The sequence below is a fragment of the Zootoca vivipara genome, chromosome 2 (genome assembly GCF_965207765.1).
Source record: "Zootoca vivipara chromosome 2, rZooViv2.hap1.1, whole genome shotgun sequence".
Taxonomy (NCBI): Eukaryota; Metazoa; Chordata; class Lepidosauria; order Squamata; family Lacertidae; genus Zootoca; species Zootoca vivipara.
In genome coordinates this window covers 112174574-112190893 of record NC_142584.1, presented here as the reverse complement: position 1 = coordinate 112190893, position 16320 = coordinate 112174574, and the positions used below count along the sequence as shown (strand labels likewise).

At 47.2% G+C, this 16320-nt stretch overlaps 1 protein-coding gene across 1 annotated transcript in view; it reads right to left on the bottom strand.

Annotated features, from left to right (window-relative positions):
- The window catches only part of LOC118081124 (uncharacterized), a 66694-nt gene that overhangs the window by 16937 nt on the left and 33437 nt on the right, over positions 1-16320 (bottom strand). The window contains exons 1-4 of the mRNA XM_088663472.1: positions 11002-11141; positions 9245-9395; positions 8131-8307; positions 4189-5739 (exon numbers count right to left, since the gene is read on the bottom strand). Of these exons, the coding sequence (XP_088519598.1) occupies positions 4189-5739; positions 8131-8307; positions 9245-9344 (1828 nt within the window). The 5' untranslated portion in view covers positions 9345-9395; positions 11002-11141. Of the gene's footprint in view, positions 1-4188; positions 5740-8130; positions 8308-9244; positions 9396-11001 lie in introns of the transcript that reaches the window.

Sequence of the window (16320 nt, the reverse complement as noted above, 5' to 3'; positions counted from 1 at the left end):
AGGCCCGCTTTGGCTTGGCAGCGGCGGGAAGAAGGGGAGGAATTCCTCCCCTTTTTCCCGCCGCCGCCAAGCCAGTCCCGGAGCCGAATTGCGGCGCGGCGGGGTTTTTCGCCGTTTGCCTCCCCCAGGGGAAGGCAAACGGCGAAAAGCCCCCGCTGCGGACTGGCTTGGCGGTGGCGGGAACATCCCGCCACCGCCAAGCCAGTCCCGGAGCCGAATTGCGGCGCGGCGGGGTTTTTCGCTGTTTGCCTCCCCCAGGGGAAGGCAAACGGCGAAAACCCCCCGCTGCGGACTGGCTTGGCGGTGGCGGGAAGACCCGCCACCGCCAAGCCAGTCCCGGAGCCGAATTGCGGCGCGGCGGGGTTTTTCGCCGTTTGCCTCCCCCTCGAGGGAAGGCAAACGGCGAAAAGCCCCCGCTGCGGACTGGCTTGGCGGTGGCGGGAAGACCCGCCACCGCCAAGCCAGTCCCGGAGCCGAATTGCGGCGCGGCGGGGTTTTTCGCCGTTTGCCTCCCCCTCGAGGGAAGGCAAACGGCGAAAAGCCCCCGCTGCGGACTGGCTTGGCGGTGGCGGGAAGACCCGCCACCGCCAAGCCAGTCCCGGAGCCGAATTGCGGCGCGGCGGGGTTTTTCGCCGTTTGCCTCCCCCAGGGGAAGGCAAACGGCGAAAAGCCCCCGCTGCGGACTGGCTTGGCGGTGGCGGGAACATCCCGCCACCGCCAAGCCAGTCCCGGAGCCGAATTGCGGCGCGGCGGGGTTTTTCGCTGTTTGCCTCCCCCAGGGGAAGGCAAACGGCGAAAACCCCCCGCTGCGGACTGGCTTGGCGGTGGCGGGAAGACCCGCCACCGCCAAGCCAGTCCCGGAGCCGAATTGCGGCGCGGCGGGGTTTTTCGCCGTTTGCCTCCCCCTCAGGGGAAGGCAAACGGCGAAAAGCCCCCGCTGCGAACTGGCTTGGTGGTGGCGGGAAGACCCGCCACCGCCAAGCCAGTCCCGGCAGGCCGCTTCCTCTAGCGCCCGTTTTTAAACGGGCTAAAATCCACTAGTATATATATAGATAGATAGGCAATGGCCATCACAATACAACAGGAGCACAAATCACACAGCTACAAAAGACATTGTATGCACCAGACCAGGATAACTCTATAGCGTCCAAAATTTATTTTCACAGTTGTTTCAATGGGAAGGATATAGGGCAGCAGAGTCCAGGTGGTGAGGTCCAGATTACAGCTTCCATCATCCTTGACTGTCAGCCCTGCTGGCTGAAGCTGATGGGAACTGGACAACAACGTCTGGAGACACCTCAACGGCTATGCTCTGATATACAGAATCTACAAAAGATTAAGGCACTGATCCAGAAGACAATGAACTGAGAATAGGCTCCACTGAATTATCTTGGAGCAAGTGTAGCTAGGAGGAGGCTGCATTTGCAGCAGGGTTTGGAAGTTGATCCCCGACACAAATCCCCTTATTTCCCCCTCTGGAGATCTGAGGTCTACAAAGCAATGGGTTGTTATATTCAGAACAAACTCACTGAAATCAATGGAGCTAAGTTACCCATGTGCACAACTTTCAGTGGGTCTAACTCCAAGCATGATTATCCTTGGATGCAACTCAATGAGGCTTCCCTGCCAGTATGAGTGGAGGGGTTGCTTTCTAGTAATTGATTTCAGGAATACAGAAACGCATGTCAACAGCTGGTGGAGGACGTGTGGAAAGGGAGAGAAGGAAAAATAAAAAATGACACCAGGATTGGGCAGCATGGACGTGGAAATAAATTGCTTGGAACTGCTTAAAGTGTTGCAGTCTCTTTTGGAACAAAGCTGGAGGGAGAACTCTGGGAATGGGATGGGAAAAGCAAAGCCCATTTTTTCGTATTTCTGCTGAAATATTGTGGCTGGAATGAATCCTCTCTGAGGACCGTTACAAAGATGTCAACAGAGCTCTTTCCAAATAAACGTTTTCCCTTTTAGAGCAATCATTCTGGTCTGGAGAGAAACGCCTCCTGGGACAGAGAGGTAGATTTAGTCCCCTTAAGGCTTAAGCAATCCTGACTTGGGTTTTGTTCCCCGACAGCCAAAAGAAAGGGAGGAGCATCTCCCCAGAGAATGAGGCTCCTAGGAAGGTGTAGAGATGGGCTCCTGTGTTGGTCTCTAGTTGGTCTCAAAGGTACTATTGAGAAGCAAGGCAGCTAGAAAGCCTGATCTTTATTAAAACTGTTGCAACAGGGTGCTCCCCCCACAAGATTGAAAACAAACACTGCTAAATTATTTTTTGCACATCCAGAGACTTGACAGTCACCTTTACTTCCCAGGAACTCTGGGAACTGTAGTTCTGGGATGAACCTCTCAACAGAAGAGTCTGAGCCTCCTCATCCAACTACAATTGGACATCATAGAATCATAGAGTTGGAAAAGACCACAAGGGCCATCCAGTCCAACCCCCTGCCAAGCAGGAAACACCATCAAAACATCCTGAGACTACAAATTCCCAGAAAAGCTGGATGGAGTCCAAGGCCTTTAGCCATAGCCCTGACTAAATGACTGAGCTTTCTCTTCTCTCCCTCTCCACCTTTCGCATTCACAACCAATCTGTTTCCCAATCCTCAGTCCCTTTCACAAATCTCCCATAGCCTCAATTCTTTCACACATTCCTTTAAATTTTAAAACATTTCTGTGACTTAAGAAACACACACACACACAAAACTCCTCACTGGTCACCTTTCCATAGGTCTGAAACCGATGCAGAGAATATTTAATAAAAACAGCTCAAACACAAGAGCACAGAAAATAGGAGATGAGTTTTAAAAGCACATTTAACACAGAGGCCTTTTCATTCAGCTGGAAAATGATATCAGTAAAAAGGTCTTCAATGGATTAAGCAAAGTTCAAGTAATGAGCACCTGGGATACTGATCCAAAACACAAGGGCAGCCCATCATTTTGGCAGTGAATGGTGGAGGTCCAAACTCAACAGATTAAACACACACCTTGAGCATTCCAGATTCACTCTTTCTCCGTGTTTATTGAGCAACAACTTGCCACTTATTTTGTACATTTAGTATATGTGGCTGTCATTACATAATAATGTGTATGCAAATTTATGTACAAACACCAGAACATCACACACATTCCATGCATTTAAAACGTATTTCCCCCTTTGAGTTTTTTTCTTTTCTTTTTAAAATGTTTTTTATTTTATTTTACAAATTCATTCACTCTCAAAATCACAAATGTTAAAAATTACACAAGATTCTTTTGAATCTCTAGACTTCCGTCCTCCCCTCTGTGGGTTCTTTACTAAACCTTTTCAACTGCATTCTATAAATCCTCCTAATTTTTCAGTCCTCTATTTTATCCAAAGTCTATGTAACATGACAAGAGTTATTTAAGATCTAGCAAAGAGTTCTATTGTCTAGAGTTATCTGTCAAATAGAATATAAATTTCTCCCATTCTTTGTTGAAATTTTGAACCTCCTGGTTTCTGACTTTCCCAGTCATTCTTGCCATCTCTGCATAGTCCAATAGTTTAGTCTGTCAGCCCACTCTGGTAGGCACCGTGTCGTTTTTCCAACTCTGGGCAAGCAGCATCCTTGCAGTTGTTACAGCATTCCTTCAGTACCTCTTTATGAGTTTCTTGAGGTGAATTAAGTGTTAGCATTTCACCGGCCGGGGGGCCAGTTGTTAGACTGGACCCACAGAGCAAATATGCGACTGTTCCCCAACATGAAGAACAACACACACAGAAACATTTAGTAGTGGTTAAACTACTTCAATATGGAGAGCTGCAGAGAGAGACATCCGGCATATTGGAAGCCGGAAGAAAGAGTGCACAGTACAGTGAAAACATCACGTGAGGAGAAAAGAGAGAAGGTACATTCCTTTCTCCTGGGAACAGACACAAATAACATACTAGTCTCGGAAATGACATACTAGTCCCGCTTGAGTAGCTCGGCAGTGAACATAATCCCAACAGTAAGGAGTGAATCCTGAGTGGAAAAATACATAAATTTATATGCTGTTTCCCGTGTGAATTCATTTATGAACATTAAGGTCTCTACTCCCGATGAAGCTCTTTCCAAATTCCATATATCTCTGGATTCCCCTGTGTGAGTTCGTTGATGTTTTTAAGGTTTCCATAGTGATTGAAGGTCTTAACATTTAAATGGCTTCTCTCCTGTGTGAGTTCGTTGATGTTTTCTAAGGTTTCCATAGTGATTAAACCTTTTTCCACACTCTATACATTTAAATGGCTTCTCTCCCATGTGACTTTGTTGGTGTATTCTAAGGTCTCCACTTTGACTGAAACTCTTTCCACACTCCATACATTTAAATGGCTTTTCCCCTGTGTGAGTTCGTTGGTGTGTTCTAAGGTGTCCATTGTGACTGAAGCTCTTTCCACATTCAATACATTTAAATGGTTTCTCCCCTGTGTGAGTTCGTTGGTGTATTCTAAGTGCTCCATTTTGACTGAAACTCTTTCCACATTCAATACATTTAAATGGTTTCTCCCCCGTGTGAGTTCGTTTGTGTATTCTAAGGTCTCCACTTCGACTGAAGCTCTTTCCACACTCTATACATTTAAATGGTTTCTCCCCTGTGTGAGTTCGTTGATGAAGTCTTAGTGTTCCACTTTCACTGAAGCTCTTTCCACATTCAATACATTTAAATGGTTTCTCCCCCGTGTGAGTTCGTTGATGTTTTCTAAGTGATCCACTTCTACTGAAGCTCTTTCCACACTCAATACATTCAAATGCTTTCTCCGTCATGTGACTTTCTTGGTGTTTTCTAAGTGTTCCATTTTCACTGAAGCTCTTTCCACACTCCATACATTTAAATGGTTTCACACCCGTGTGAATTTGTTGATGCCTTCTAAGTGTTCCACTTTGACTGAAGCTCTTTCCACACTCCATACATTTGAATGATTTCTCCCCCGTGTGAGTTCGTTGGTGTATTCTAAGTGCTCCACTATGACTGAAGCTCTTTCCACACTCCATACATTCGAATGGTCTCTCCCCTGTGTGAGTTCGTTGGTGTATTCTAAGGTCTCCATTTTGACTGAAGCTCTTTCCACACTCCATACATTCAAATGGTTTCTCCCCCGTGTGAGTTCGTTGGTGTGTTCTAAGGTTTCCATATTGACTGAAGCTCTTTCCACACTCCATACATTCAAATGGTTTCTCCCCGGTGTGAGTTCGTTGGTGTGCTATAAGGTTTCTCTTTTGACTGAAGCTCTTTCCACACGCCATACATTCAAATGGTTTCTCCCCGGTGTGAGTTCGTTGGTGTTTTCTAAGTGTTCCACTTTCACTGAAGCTCTTTCCACACTCCATACATTTAAATGGTCTCTCCCCGGTGTGAGTTCGTTGATGTATTCTAAGTGCTCCATTTTGACTGTAGCTCTTTCCACACTCCATACAATCAAATGATTTCTCCCCCGTGTGAGGTTGTTGATGTGTTCGAAGTACTACATTTTTATTCAAGCTCTTTCCACACTCTGTAGATTTGAACTGTTTCCCCCCTGTGTGCGTGCTCCAATGTAATGTAAGTTTATCCTTCCGGCTGAAGCTCTTTCCACACTCCATACATTCAAATAGTCTCTCTCTTGTGTGAGTTTGTTGATGTATCCTCAGTTTTCCACTGTGACTAAAGCACATCCCACATTCCATGCATTTAAATGGTTTCTTTGTTCTTCCCAATGAATTTATCGATGACTTCGTAGAATTGTGACTGTCAGCTTCCTCACCTGTTTGGGAGTGAGGGGTGGGAGAGAATCCTGTTAGACTTCCAAGCAAGATAAAAAAGGAACTGAACACATGTCAATCTCAATGTTCATCTTCTCTTATTTTAACACAGTCTCCATTCTCCACTGTCCTCTCTATGTTCCTGACCCTGCAATCCCTCTGTGGGGACAGCCATCATCCCCACCCAGAGACTCCTGCTGTTGTTGCTGTTGCTGTTGTGGGGGCTGCTGCCATGTTTTTATATGTTTTTAATAGTTTTTAATCTGTGGTATTTTGAATTTTGGTTTTGTTGGGGGTGGGATAGACGTTTGGTTGGGGCTTGGGATTGTTTTAATTTTAGTGAAAGTGTATGTTGTTGTTGTTGGGGGTTTTCTGGTTTCTACTATTTTATTACTTTTTGGTATGATTTGTGTTGTTTTAAGGGGAGAGGGTCGCGGCTGCCTGGGAGTAGGCCCCACGCCAACAGAACATCTGGGGCAGGTTCCACAGAGAGGGGATGTCATTGCCAAGGAGGCAGGTTTAGTTGTTGTCTGAGGACTATCCCTGCTTCCGGGTCTGGTCCAGGGCCGAGAGTCTCGCCCATTGGGTCTAGTGGCGCGGGGTGCCAGGGCGCCTGGGCGCTCAGCAAGTGGGGGAGCTGTGTGGCGGCCTCCCTTTCCCCTCCTCTTGCACGCCCACCAGCCACACCGCTCAGGGGAGAGCAGGGAGGTAAGCGAGTGGAGCAGGGGCACTAGGACCCTGTTCCGCTCTACAGCGCCCTCATCCCGGCGCTGCGTTTCATTGGTAGAGGCAAAGCCACATGGCAGCACTCTACCAATGAAACGCAGCGCCAGGGTCATCCTTGTTGGCAGCCTATGTGGGGTCACGAGCGAGCGGCGATGAAGCGCTGTCTGTGAGCTGCAGAGCGCGCTGTTGCTCTTTGGGCTCGCCTCCTCTCAGATGGAGCGCGCAGAGGGGCCCGCCTTGTGCACATGGGACGTCGCTTGAGTCTCCGTTCTCTCCCTGCCGCCTTCCTGCCTGCAACCAGCCGTCCCCGTCATGAGGCGCACCGAGTGGAGAGGTCACAGAGGGGGCTCTGGAAAAGCAGCCCTGGAGGAAGAGGAGCAGCTGCCGCCACCGGCAGAACCCAACGGGGCTTCTCCCACAGAGGTTTCGCCGGGACGCTGTAAGGGCGCGATGCTGGGAGCCACCACTGCCCCCACGACCACCACTGGTTCTACCATGACGCACGGGAACCAGCGCAGCACAGAGTCCAGGTGCGGTGGCGGAGGCAGCAGCAGTGGCACTCGACCCACGCACTCTGTGCAAGGCCGGGCCTGGAGAGGACTGGGCCTGGAGAGGTAAGAGCCCAAAGGAAGCTGGAAGGACTTGGGGGGGTGTCAACTCTGGGAAATGGGGGGAGGGCCTCGGAGGGATCTTCGCACCAGGGCGCCGGGTATGCTGAAGATGGCCCTGGTCTGGTCCAACTGTCTCCTTGATCCTTATCTATCCTGGCTCATAAAAGTGAGTCGGGAAGGGCTGGGCGATGGGCTCTACGAAGCGGTGAATGCTTCCCTCTGCGATGGAGCCTTCCCAGACCCACTGAAAGAGGCGGTTATTAAACTGCTTCTTTAAAAAACATCTTTGGACCCAGCCAATATGTTCAACTATCGCCCAGTCTCAAATTTTCCATTCTTGGGCAAGGTGATTGAGCGGGTAGTTGCTGAACAACTCCAAGCACGCCTGGAGGATGTGGACCATTTGGATTCCTTCCAATTGGGAATTAGGCCTCATCATGGGACGGAAACTGCCTCGGTCGCGCTGGTCGATGATCTCTGGCGGGCTAAGGACAAAGGTGAAAGCTGTTTTCTAGTTCTGCTAGATCTCTCAGCGGCCTTTGATCAGGCATCAAGATGAGAATAAATTTAATCAAGAGTGGGGGAAATTCATAACTACCTGTATATTAAAGAACACTGTAAATATGTTAAAATACCAGAAATGATGTAAATCTTAAGTGTAATGCCACATGTAACTGTAAAAATATTGCAATATATTGGAACATAAGAAGAGCCTGCTGGATTGGGCAAAGGCCCACCTAGTCAAGCATCCTGTTCTCACAAGGGCCAATCAAGCAGGGAAACCAGCAAGCAGATTTGAACACAAGAGCCTTTTGCCTTCCTGTGCTTTCCAGAAACTAGTATTAAGAAGCATTTTTGCCTAGGACCACAAGGGCACAGCACAGACATCAGTCTAATCCTTTTTTTTTTCAAGGTATCCAAGTTGCTGGCCATCACTGTCTCTTGTAGGATGGAAGTCCATAGATTAACTATGCTTCTGTTGATTCATCTTTGCAGCCCTTTCTTCTGCCACCATCCAGCTAGCCATGTCCCCATCTCCTCTCCCCTGGAACTCACCAGATTTCTCCCTGGGTCCTGGGAGGGAATGCTCAGAGGTTGTGGGGAGGGATGCAGGAGACAGCCTGACCAGATCAACCGTCCATCTTCCTCCTTCCATCCTGGCCAGGTTTGCAGGTTCAGTCTCAGCTAGGTTTGCAGGTTCAGCTTCCTGAGGAGCCCAGAAGCCAGAGGAAGCTGCAAGCAAATCAAAACGTTAGCTGGGCTTTAAGAATCACTTCTAAAGAAGTTTATGGACAATTTAGATACTGTATATTCCTGCATATAAGACTACTTTTTAACCCAGGAAAATCTTCTCAAAAGTCGGGGGTCGTCTTATACACCGGGTGGTATTTCTTATACGGCGAGTATATCCCAAACTCTATATTTTAACTGGAAAAGCTGGGGTCATCTTATATGCCCAGTCGTCTTATACGCCGGAATATACAGTAAATGAAAACTGTGGAGAATGCATCAAAATGCCATAAAAGGAATGGGGGGAAGTCACGGGATTCAGGCTGATAAATGTATTATGGCCTAAGCTTTTGTCGGCTGCAGTCTGACAAAATGGACTCTTGACCAGGAAAGCTGGGGCCACTATAAACTTGTGAGTCTCTTTGTTGGCTTTTTGTACTTATTTTGAAATTTGCACCAAGGTTGTACCACAGTATCTCTATGTAAGCTTAGGGGCGGACAAAATTACAGGGGCACTATAAATTATTACCCCACTTACTCACTCTCACACACAACCCCAGTCTGTAAGATTGGCAAGTTTACATAATTCGCTTATAATACTGGCCACTTCTGGTCTTCAAAAGCCTGACTCTATGCGTACAGCCTCCAGCCAAAGGAATTGTGTATTAGGATAACGGGTCCTTTGTCTCTTAAGCCCACCAAACTGAGGAGGTGCATGCATTTATTGTGTTTTGATGCTGGTGGAATGTATCACTCTGAACTTGTCTATAAAAATAAAAGTAAGAGAAGCAATTTAAATATATGGATTAAAATTATGGGAAGCATTTCCATAGTGCTTTGGAGAAGGCCTCACCCCTTCCTTCTTCCTCCCAATCTTTCCCTCTTTCTCCTGCCACCAACCAGCTAGCCATGTCCCCATCTCCTCTCTCCTGGAACTCACCAGATTTCTCCCAGGGTCCTGGGAGGGAATGCTCAGAGGTTGTGGGGAGGGATGCGGGAGACAGCCTGATCAGATCAACCGTCCATCTTCCTCCTTCCATCCTGGCCAGGTTTGCAGGTTCAGTCTCAGCTAGGTTTGCAGGTTCAGCTTCCTGAGGAGGGCAGAAATCAGAGCAAGTTGCAGCTTCCTGGGAGGGAGGGAGAAGCCAAGGGAGTCACAGAGCCCCTGCAGGGATTCTCCTGCCCAAGACATTCTGCTGCCCCTGGAGAAGCCCCAATTGGGCACCACCTTCCCAAGATCCCTCACCCATTTTCAACCACCTTTGGCCATTCCTTTCACCTGCTTGTCCCACCTCCCTTCAAAGGCTGGTATGGTATGCACATTAGTGGCCTGAGAGTTGATCCCTTGGAACTTAAGAGTTAACCTACAAAGGACTGCTCTGAATACAGGGTGGCCCTTGCATGGAGGAGAAAGCCCCTTGCTTGCATCTGGACTCCCTGGGAGAGGCAGTGGATCTGCCCACTGCTCCCTCTGACCTCCTGCAAACACCCTTTGCTCTTGCTGCTCAGGGGAGAGAGGCGGCTGATGCAATGAGCCTTCAAACCCATCCGCTTCCTCCTCTGCAGCCCAGTGAGAGGGGAAGGAGCTGCAGTGCCTGGTTCACTTCAGATACACACATGGTATACTGGTATTGTGAATGAACAAGCCCTCTTCCTTCCATGCTGTGGGAGTGGGGTGGGTTAAAAGTAGTGGAAACAGGAGCTTTGGTCATGAGTAAACAACTTAGAAGGCAAGTTCACAAGAGAAGCACATTGGAGCACTGCTTACTCATACTCATAGCTGCCAAGTTTTCCCTTTTCTCGCGAGGAAGCCTATTCAGCATAAGGGAAAATCCCTTTAAAAAAGGGATAACTTGGCAGCTATACTCATACTATGTGTGTGTCTGGATCTAGAGGACAACATACATGTTTACTCCACGTGATTACTTAAAGAGGGGATTTCTTTAAATTCAAAAGCCAGTTCTAAAAAGTGGAAGACTTCTGAAGGCAGACGTGTACTGAGAGGTTTTGGGTATTTTTTGGTGTTTTTTTATTTTGTTGGAAGCTGCCCAGTGTGGCTGAGGAAACACAGTCAGATGGGCAGGGCGCAAATAGTTAATTGTTGTTGTTGCTGCTTCCTAAGCCTCTTCTACTATGCATGCTGATCAGAGACTCCGTCCCAACAACCACTTCAAATGCAACAGGGCTTCCTATTTTTGCTGCTATTCTTTACATTTCTTTACTGCACTTCCTCAGAAGATCACAGGGCAGCTTACAATAGAAAAACACAGAAATGCACAACAGAGTAAGAAATAGACACACCCACACCCAATGCAGTTGTGAAGGCCATAGAGTGTTTAATGAGCCAAACACCTGGGAGAAGAGGAATGCTTTCGCCTGGTGCCTAAAGAGAAGGTCCTCCTCCGAGGGATCTTCTGCCGGAGTATAGATATTAAAATTAAAATTAATACTATTATTAAGGCGATCCTGTCCATCAATGCTCACCCCTCTCCCCTTTCCCGCCTCCTTCCCTGCAATTCCCTTTGCACCAGATCCCGGCAGGAAGAAGCTTATCTCTCTTTCCCCAACGCAACCCATCCCCACTCCTCCTTCAAAGCCCCCTTTCCTCCTTTCTCTTGTCCCCGTCCCGGGGCTTCTCATCTTGGACCCCCTTGCAAAGCCCCTTCCCTCCTTCCCCGCCATTGGCTTTGCACTCACCCGAAATCCTACGCAGCGGGGGCGGGAATGGGAGGCGCGGGAGGCAGGGAGTGACGGCGCTTAATTAGGAGCCTTAATTAGGAAGCAGCCCCCTCCTTTTCCTCCGCACAATGCAGCCCCGCTTCCCGCCTTCTTCCTTTCCTCATTTGCAAACACCGATTTTATCTCTGCTGGTGAAGCCGGAAGTGGAGGCAACTGTGAGGAGGAAGAAGTTTCTCTCCACGCCGCGCTTCTTGCCTGTTATTTGATAATTGGGGGAAGGAATACCTTGTAGCACCCAGTCAATGGGAAGACGAGGGACGGAACGGATGCACAGGGATTATAAAATCATACTGTATTTTGCCCGCTGGACTGTGCCTGCTTTGGACCCCCGCTCTTGCAAGACGGTACTGTATTGTCCTGAATAAACTATTTACTGCTTCACCAGTTTTGTTCAGATTGCATTTTAAGGAGCGAGTTCAAAGGTCTTGTTATAGGAAAATCCTTGGGCTCACCTGGATTACCAAACAAAGACACCAGCCAGGAATATAGGAGCAAAACAGCAGCCAGTAGGCCTGATCTTTATTAAACAAAAAACAAAAACTGTTGCAACAGAACTTCCAACCACCACCAGGATGAAGTAGGAAGGAAGGATGCCCAGAACAAGGGATGGCTCCCATTTTGATCAGTTTTACAGAGATACCCACAACACCCCTAAAATCACATCATGGATACATTACAAATACATCACAAATTGAGAGGGTCTGGCGACAGAGACCTGAGCATCACGGCTTGCCCCCACCCTTCCATTGACCTCCACCATACACCCATCAAGCGATGCAAAATAGATATTTTGTTGTTGTTGTTGTTTAGTCGTTTAGTCGTGTCCGACTCTTCGTGACCCCATGGACCATAGCACGCCAGGCACTCCTGTCTTGCACTAAAAATATTTACATGTCCCTGTTTCCCAGCCAAGTTAATCACACTCTCTTGTCTTGATCTGGGTTTGCTATTGTTACATTTATCAGTGAACTGTTACGTGTGTGTGTGTGTGTGTTGTCCTGTAGCACCTTGGAAACCAACTAGGTTTGTTCTTGGTACATATAAGCTTTCGTGTGCATGCACACTTCACAAAAGCTTATACCAAGAAAAGAACAAACCTAGTTGGTCTCTAAGGTATTACAGGACAATTTTATTATTTACACACACACACACACACACACACACACACACACACATATATATATATATATATATATATATGTATATATACTACATCAGACCAACACGGCTACCTACCTGAATCTACATTTGGTAATGTGCAGCAGCGGCTCTTTTAATAGATAGGAAAAACTGTGATTAAGTGTTTTGTGGGGACATTTGCAGAAGTGATTGTGTTGATTTTGGTAGTCTATGTCTGTGTGTATGGTGTCTGCTGAAGGGGCAACCTTTACATAAATGCCTGCAAATACAAATACATATATAGTGTATATAGTTTAATTTCTCTTAATGCTTGTTTATTGAGTAGGGGCTCTTAGTGTCACAAAGCAATGCCTTTCAGCGCAGCTCCATAAAACTGATTGTGCTCTAACACTGCCCCTTTTTGTGTGTGGATTTTGATCCAGACGGGCAATGGTTAAGCAGAATCCAGCTCCCCCCCCCCCCGTGTCGCCCTTAGGTGTGCTCAGCCTTCACCTGCTTTATGACTCCACCTTGCATGAGAAAGAAGGATGGAGCTCCAGGAAACAAAAAGTGGTAATTCAGCCAGCCAGGACACCTCACCATCACAGACAGATCCCGTCTTCTGCTGTGGAGTCAAGAGTGGCCCTGGGATGGTCGAGAGAGAAGGGGAAGGGGCCAGGGACAGAAGGAATGGCAGGGCTCCAGATGCTCCCTTGGACCCCTCCCTTGACACCAAGGGGAGCTCCTCTTCTGGGGCTAAAAGCATTGGCGTGGAGGATAGATTTTTGTCAGGACTGCAAGGAAGGGGGAAAAGGAAATGTAACACGCCCCTGAACACACTAAGAACTGAATGAAAATAGCCCTGTCTGAGTAAATAGCTATTGGACAGCATAACATGGAGTTTAGTTGTAATGTGCAGCTGCCTCCCTAGATGAGCCTTTTCTTGGGGTCAGGGAGCTGGGGTGGTCAATCAACATGAAGTTCCCAGGTTACCTTTCCTTCTAGACAGCTATTCCAGCTCATCATTCCTCCCCATTTGTTTATGGAAAGGCAAAGGGTATGCACTTTTTATAGATGCAACTCCAACCAACAACTGGTGTCTTCTGAGTGCACTGAACTCCCTTTCCCCCCTTCTCTCCTCCAGATATAATACAGATTCCCTCAGCATCTTGCCCCACCTTCCAGAAGGCAAATATATCTGATTAAGTGTTTGTTTAGGACATCATTATATTGTATGAAATGCTGCCTTGTTTCTCTGAAGGGTAGACTCTTTTCCTCAGCAGTGATAAATATGACATTAATTGGTTAATGAACAACAGCTTCCATGTTGTCAACCTGAACTTCGTCTAAGGTTTCAGACATGCCCATTTCGTTCAAGAAATATGCAGAAAATACTTTTCCATTTTGATTCTGGACACTTGACTTCTCCCATCCTGCTACCATCAAGGCAGATATTTGAGGCAGAGATCCAGGGCTCCCTTAGCAGCAGCAGCAGCAGCAGCAGCAGCAGCAGCAGCAGCAGCAGCAGCAGCAGGTGGAGGCCCCACAAACATTTGTCACATTTTGGGGTTTTTTAAAATTAAAAACAAACAAAAGGCTTTTCCTTAGCCCAAGCTTCCCAAAACTAAGGCCCGGGGGCTGGATGCAGCCTGCGAGGCTCTTTTATGTGGCCCCGGCAACCCCCTCTTACCAGCATGGTGTGGCGCAGTGCAGCTGCCCACTTCCAGGTCGCCGGGAGCGTCGGAAATAGCTTGTGCACATGTGCGTCATTTCCAGTGCGCTTCCGAGCCGGAGGAGGCCCATGTGCATGCACACAAGCTATTTCCGGTGTTCCGGCAACCCGGAAGTGTGCCGGAAATTGTGCATGCATCCGCGTATGGGCGCACGCTCTGGACCGCAGCGTGATTGGTGCTGGCAGCACCAGCCCTCGGCAAGGTAAGTTGGGGGACCCCTGCCTTAGCCTCTCATAGCCCTGAAGTTAGCTCTTGATAAAGAGAGGGTCGCCAAATAACATGGCCCCCAAGAATGAAAACAAATACTTCCAAATTTTTTTTTGCACATCCAGAGACAGGGGCTAGAAACCTTTTAAAGTAGAGTTTCTTGTAAACATATCACATCCAAATTTTGTTTTAACAACACGTGATGAATTTGATTTCTTTGGCTCCTAGGTTCAAACCATTCGCATTCCATGAACATATTCTCAAGGCCATGCTGATCTACTGTGCGGCTCCAGCTCCTGCTCCTGCTCCTATATCCAATCCAAATAACTGCGCTGCTTCCACTCCTGCTCCTGCTCCTATGTCCAATCCTAATAACTACGCTGCTCCCGTTGCCAATCCTGGTCCTGGTCCTACTTCCGACTCAAAATCTATAGCGTTCTTCTCCAAGAATCACCTCTTCTCCTCTACTGTTCTAATTCATACTTTCCTTTGTTGATATTTAAAGAAGAGGCCTTGATGAAATTCCCAGCAGAATAAGACCCCTTTCTTCCTTAGGGCACTTGCCAGATCTGTGTAATTATTCCTCAATTGCAGGAAAAAATTGGGAATTTTTTAAAAAGAGCACGACCTGGTGTTCTTGAAACTTTAAATTCTTCTTATAATGCAGTCCCAAAATTTTATCTCTTTGTTCCTTAGTCTGGAAGACCACCAGGTAATCGTTTATGATTTTTGAATATTTTTTCCCTCTTACTCCAAACCTGTAGGCCTTCACAATTGATACTTCAACTTCTTCCTTTACCAGGTCCCGATGTGGCACAAATTCCTGAATTAAGATTTCCTTCAAATTGCCTTGTTCAATTTCTGGAAGACCTCGTGATCTTAAATGTGATTCCTTCTCTCTCAACTGCAGAAAAGCAATTGCCGTCCGAGCTGATTCCTGCTGTCTTTCCAGATCCAAAATCTTCACTGATTCCAACTCCATAACTCTTGCATCCACTCCCGAAATTTCTGTTTTCACTTCTTGAACCTCTTTCCTCAATGTTCCAATTTCTTTTTTAATGTCTTGCAAGCCTGCTGTATTGGCTTTTATGTCTTTGCTAAAATGTTGCAATCCTTCTGTATTTGCTTGCAAACCTTCTGTATTTGATCTTACTTCTTTTCTAATTTCTCCCAAAATTTCTAAAACTTGTTCTTCAAATGACTGATCTCTGGAGGCCCTCCTCGTTACTATTTTTTGTTTTACACTTGGAGTTGGTTCTGCAGCCATAACAAAAACAGCAGCTGGCAGCTGTTAGTTTCAAGGTCAAGCCATGATATAGCAAACAGCCAGCAACAGATAGCTGGAAGCAATACAACAGCATCAGTCTAAGCAGACAGTTTAAATTTATTTTCTGTGCCTGAGAAGGCAATTTATGTTTCCAAACAGATGAACAGGTTTATATGTTGCAATATAGTAAAATTGTAATCCAATTATAGCAGTTCAGACCAATACAGTAACTTCTAAAGCTCCAAATAGGAAAACAAAAGTTAAAAGTATCCTCTCTATTATGAGGTCACAATGGAGTCTAGCCGCTCTGACCTGGTCTCCACTTCCAGAGAGGGAAAAAATGGTAAAAAAAATTCCTGTTATTGCAGGGTTCTACATCAATTTTATCTCTTCCCCCCTAACCCTGCCTCAGGGGGGATTTTTAAAGTTCATAATTTGGAAGTTTAGCAGTAAAATATTTCTCTCCCGGCTGCAGTAAAAATTCAATCGCTTTCACTTTGCCACAGCGGAAAAGGACTGACCTCCTTTTTAGAATCTCTTCCGTGACCGAATTAAAGTCCTGATCGAATTTAAAATTTATCCCTTTTACTCACGGTATCCAAATTGTCCAAATTTCTTCTTTTTTAAGGAGAAATTGATCGCTCAGAGTCCACCGGATCTAGAAGCTTTGTTCAATGGAGGAAGTGAACAGACCAACAGTACCCATGTCTGCCACCCCGCTCACTCTCGGGGCTCTCGGGCCCCACTTTGGTGGCGGCGGCAAAAGGAGCAGTGAGCAGGGGAGGGACGGAGAGGTGCAGCTTTAAATGGCTACCGTCGAGCAATCACGCTGGCACAAACAAAGCCCAGGCCCCTTCCACTTGGCTCTAGGAGGAGGGAGGGAGGAGGAAAGAAAGATGCAACCAATCAGAGGGAAACAATGCGGCTGGCACCCATCAAAGGCTAGCCCCC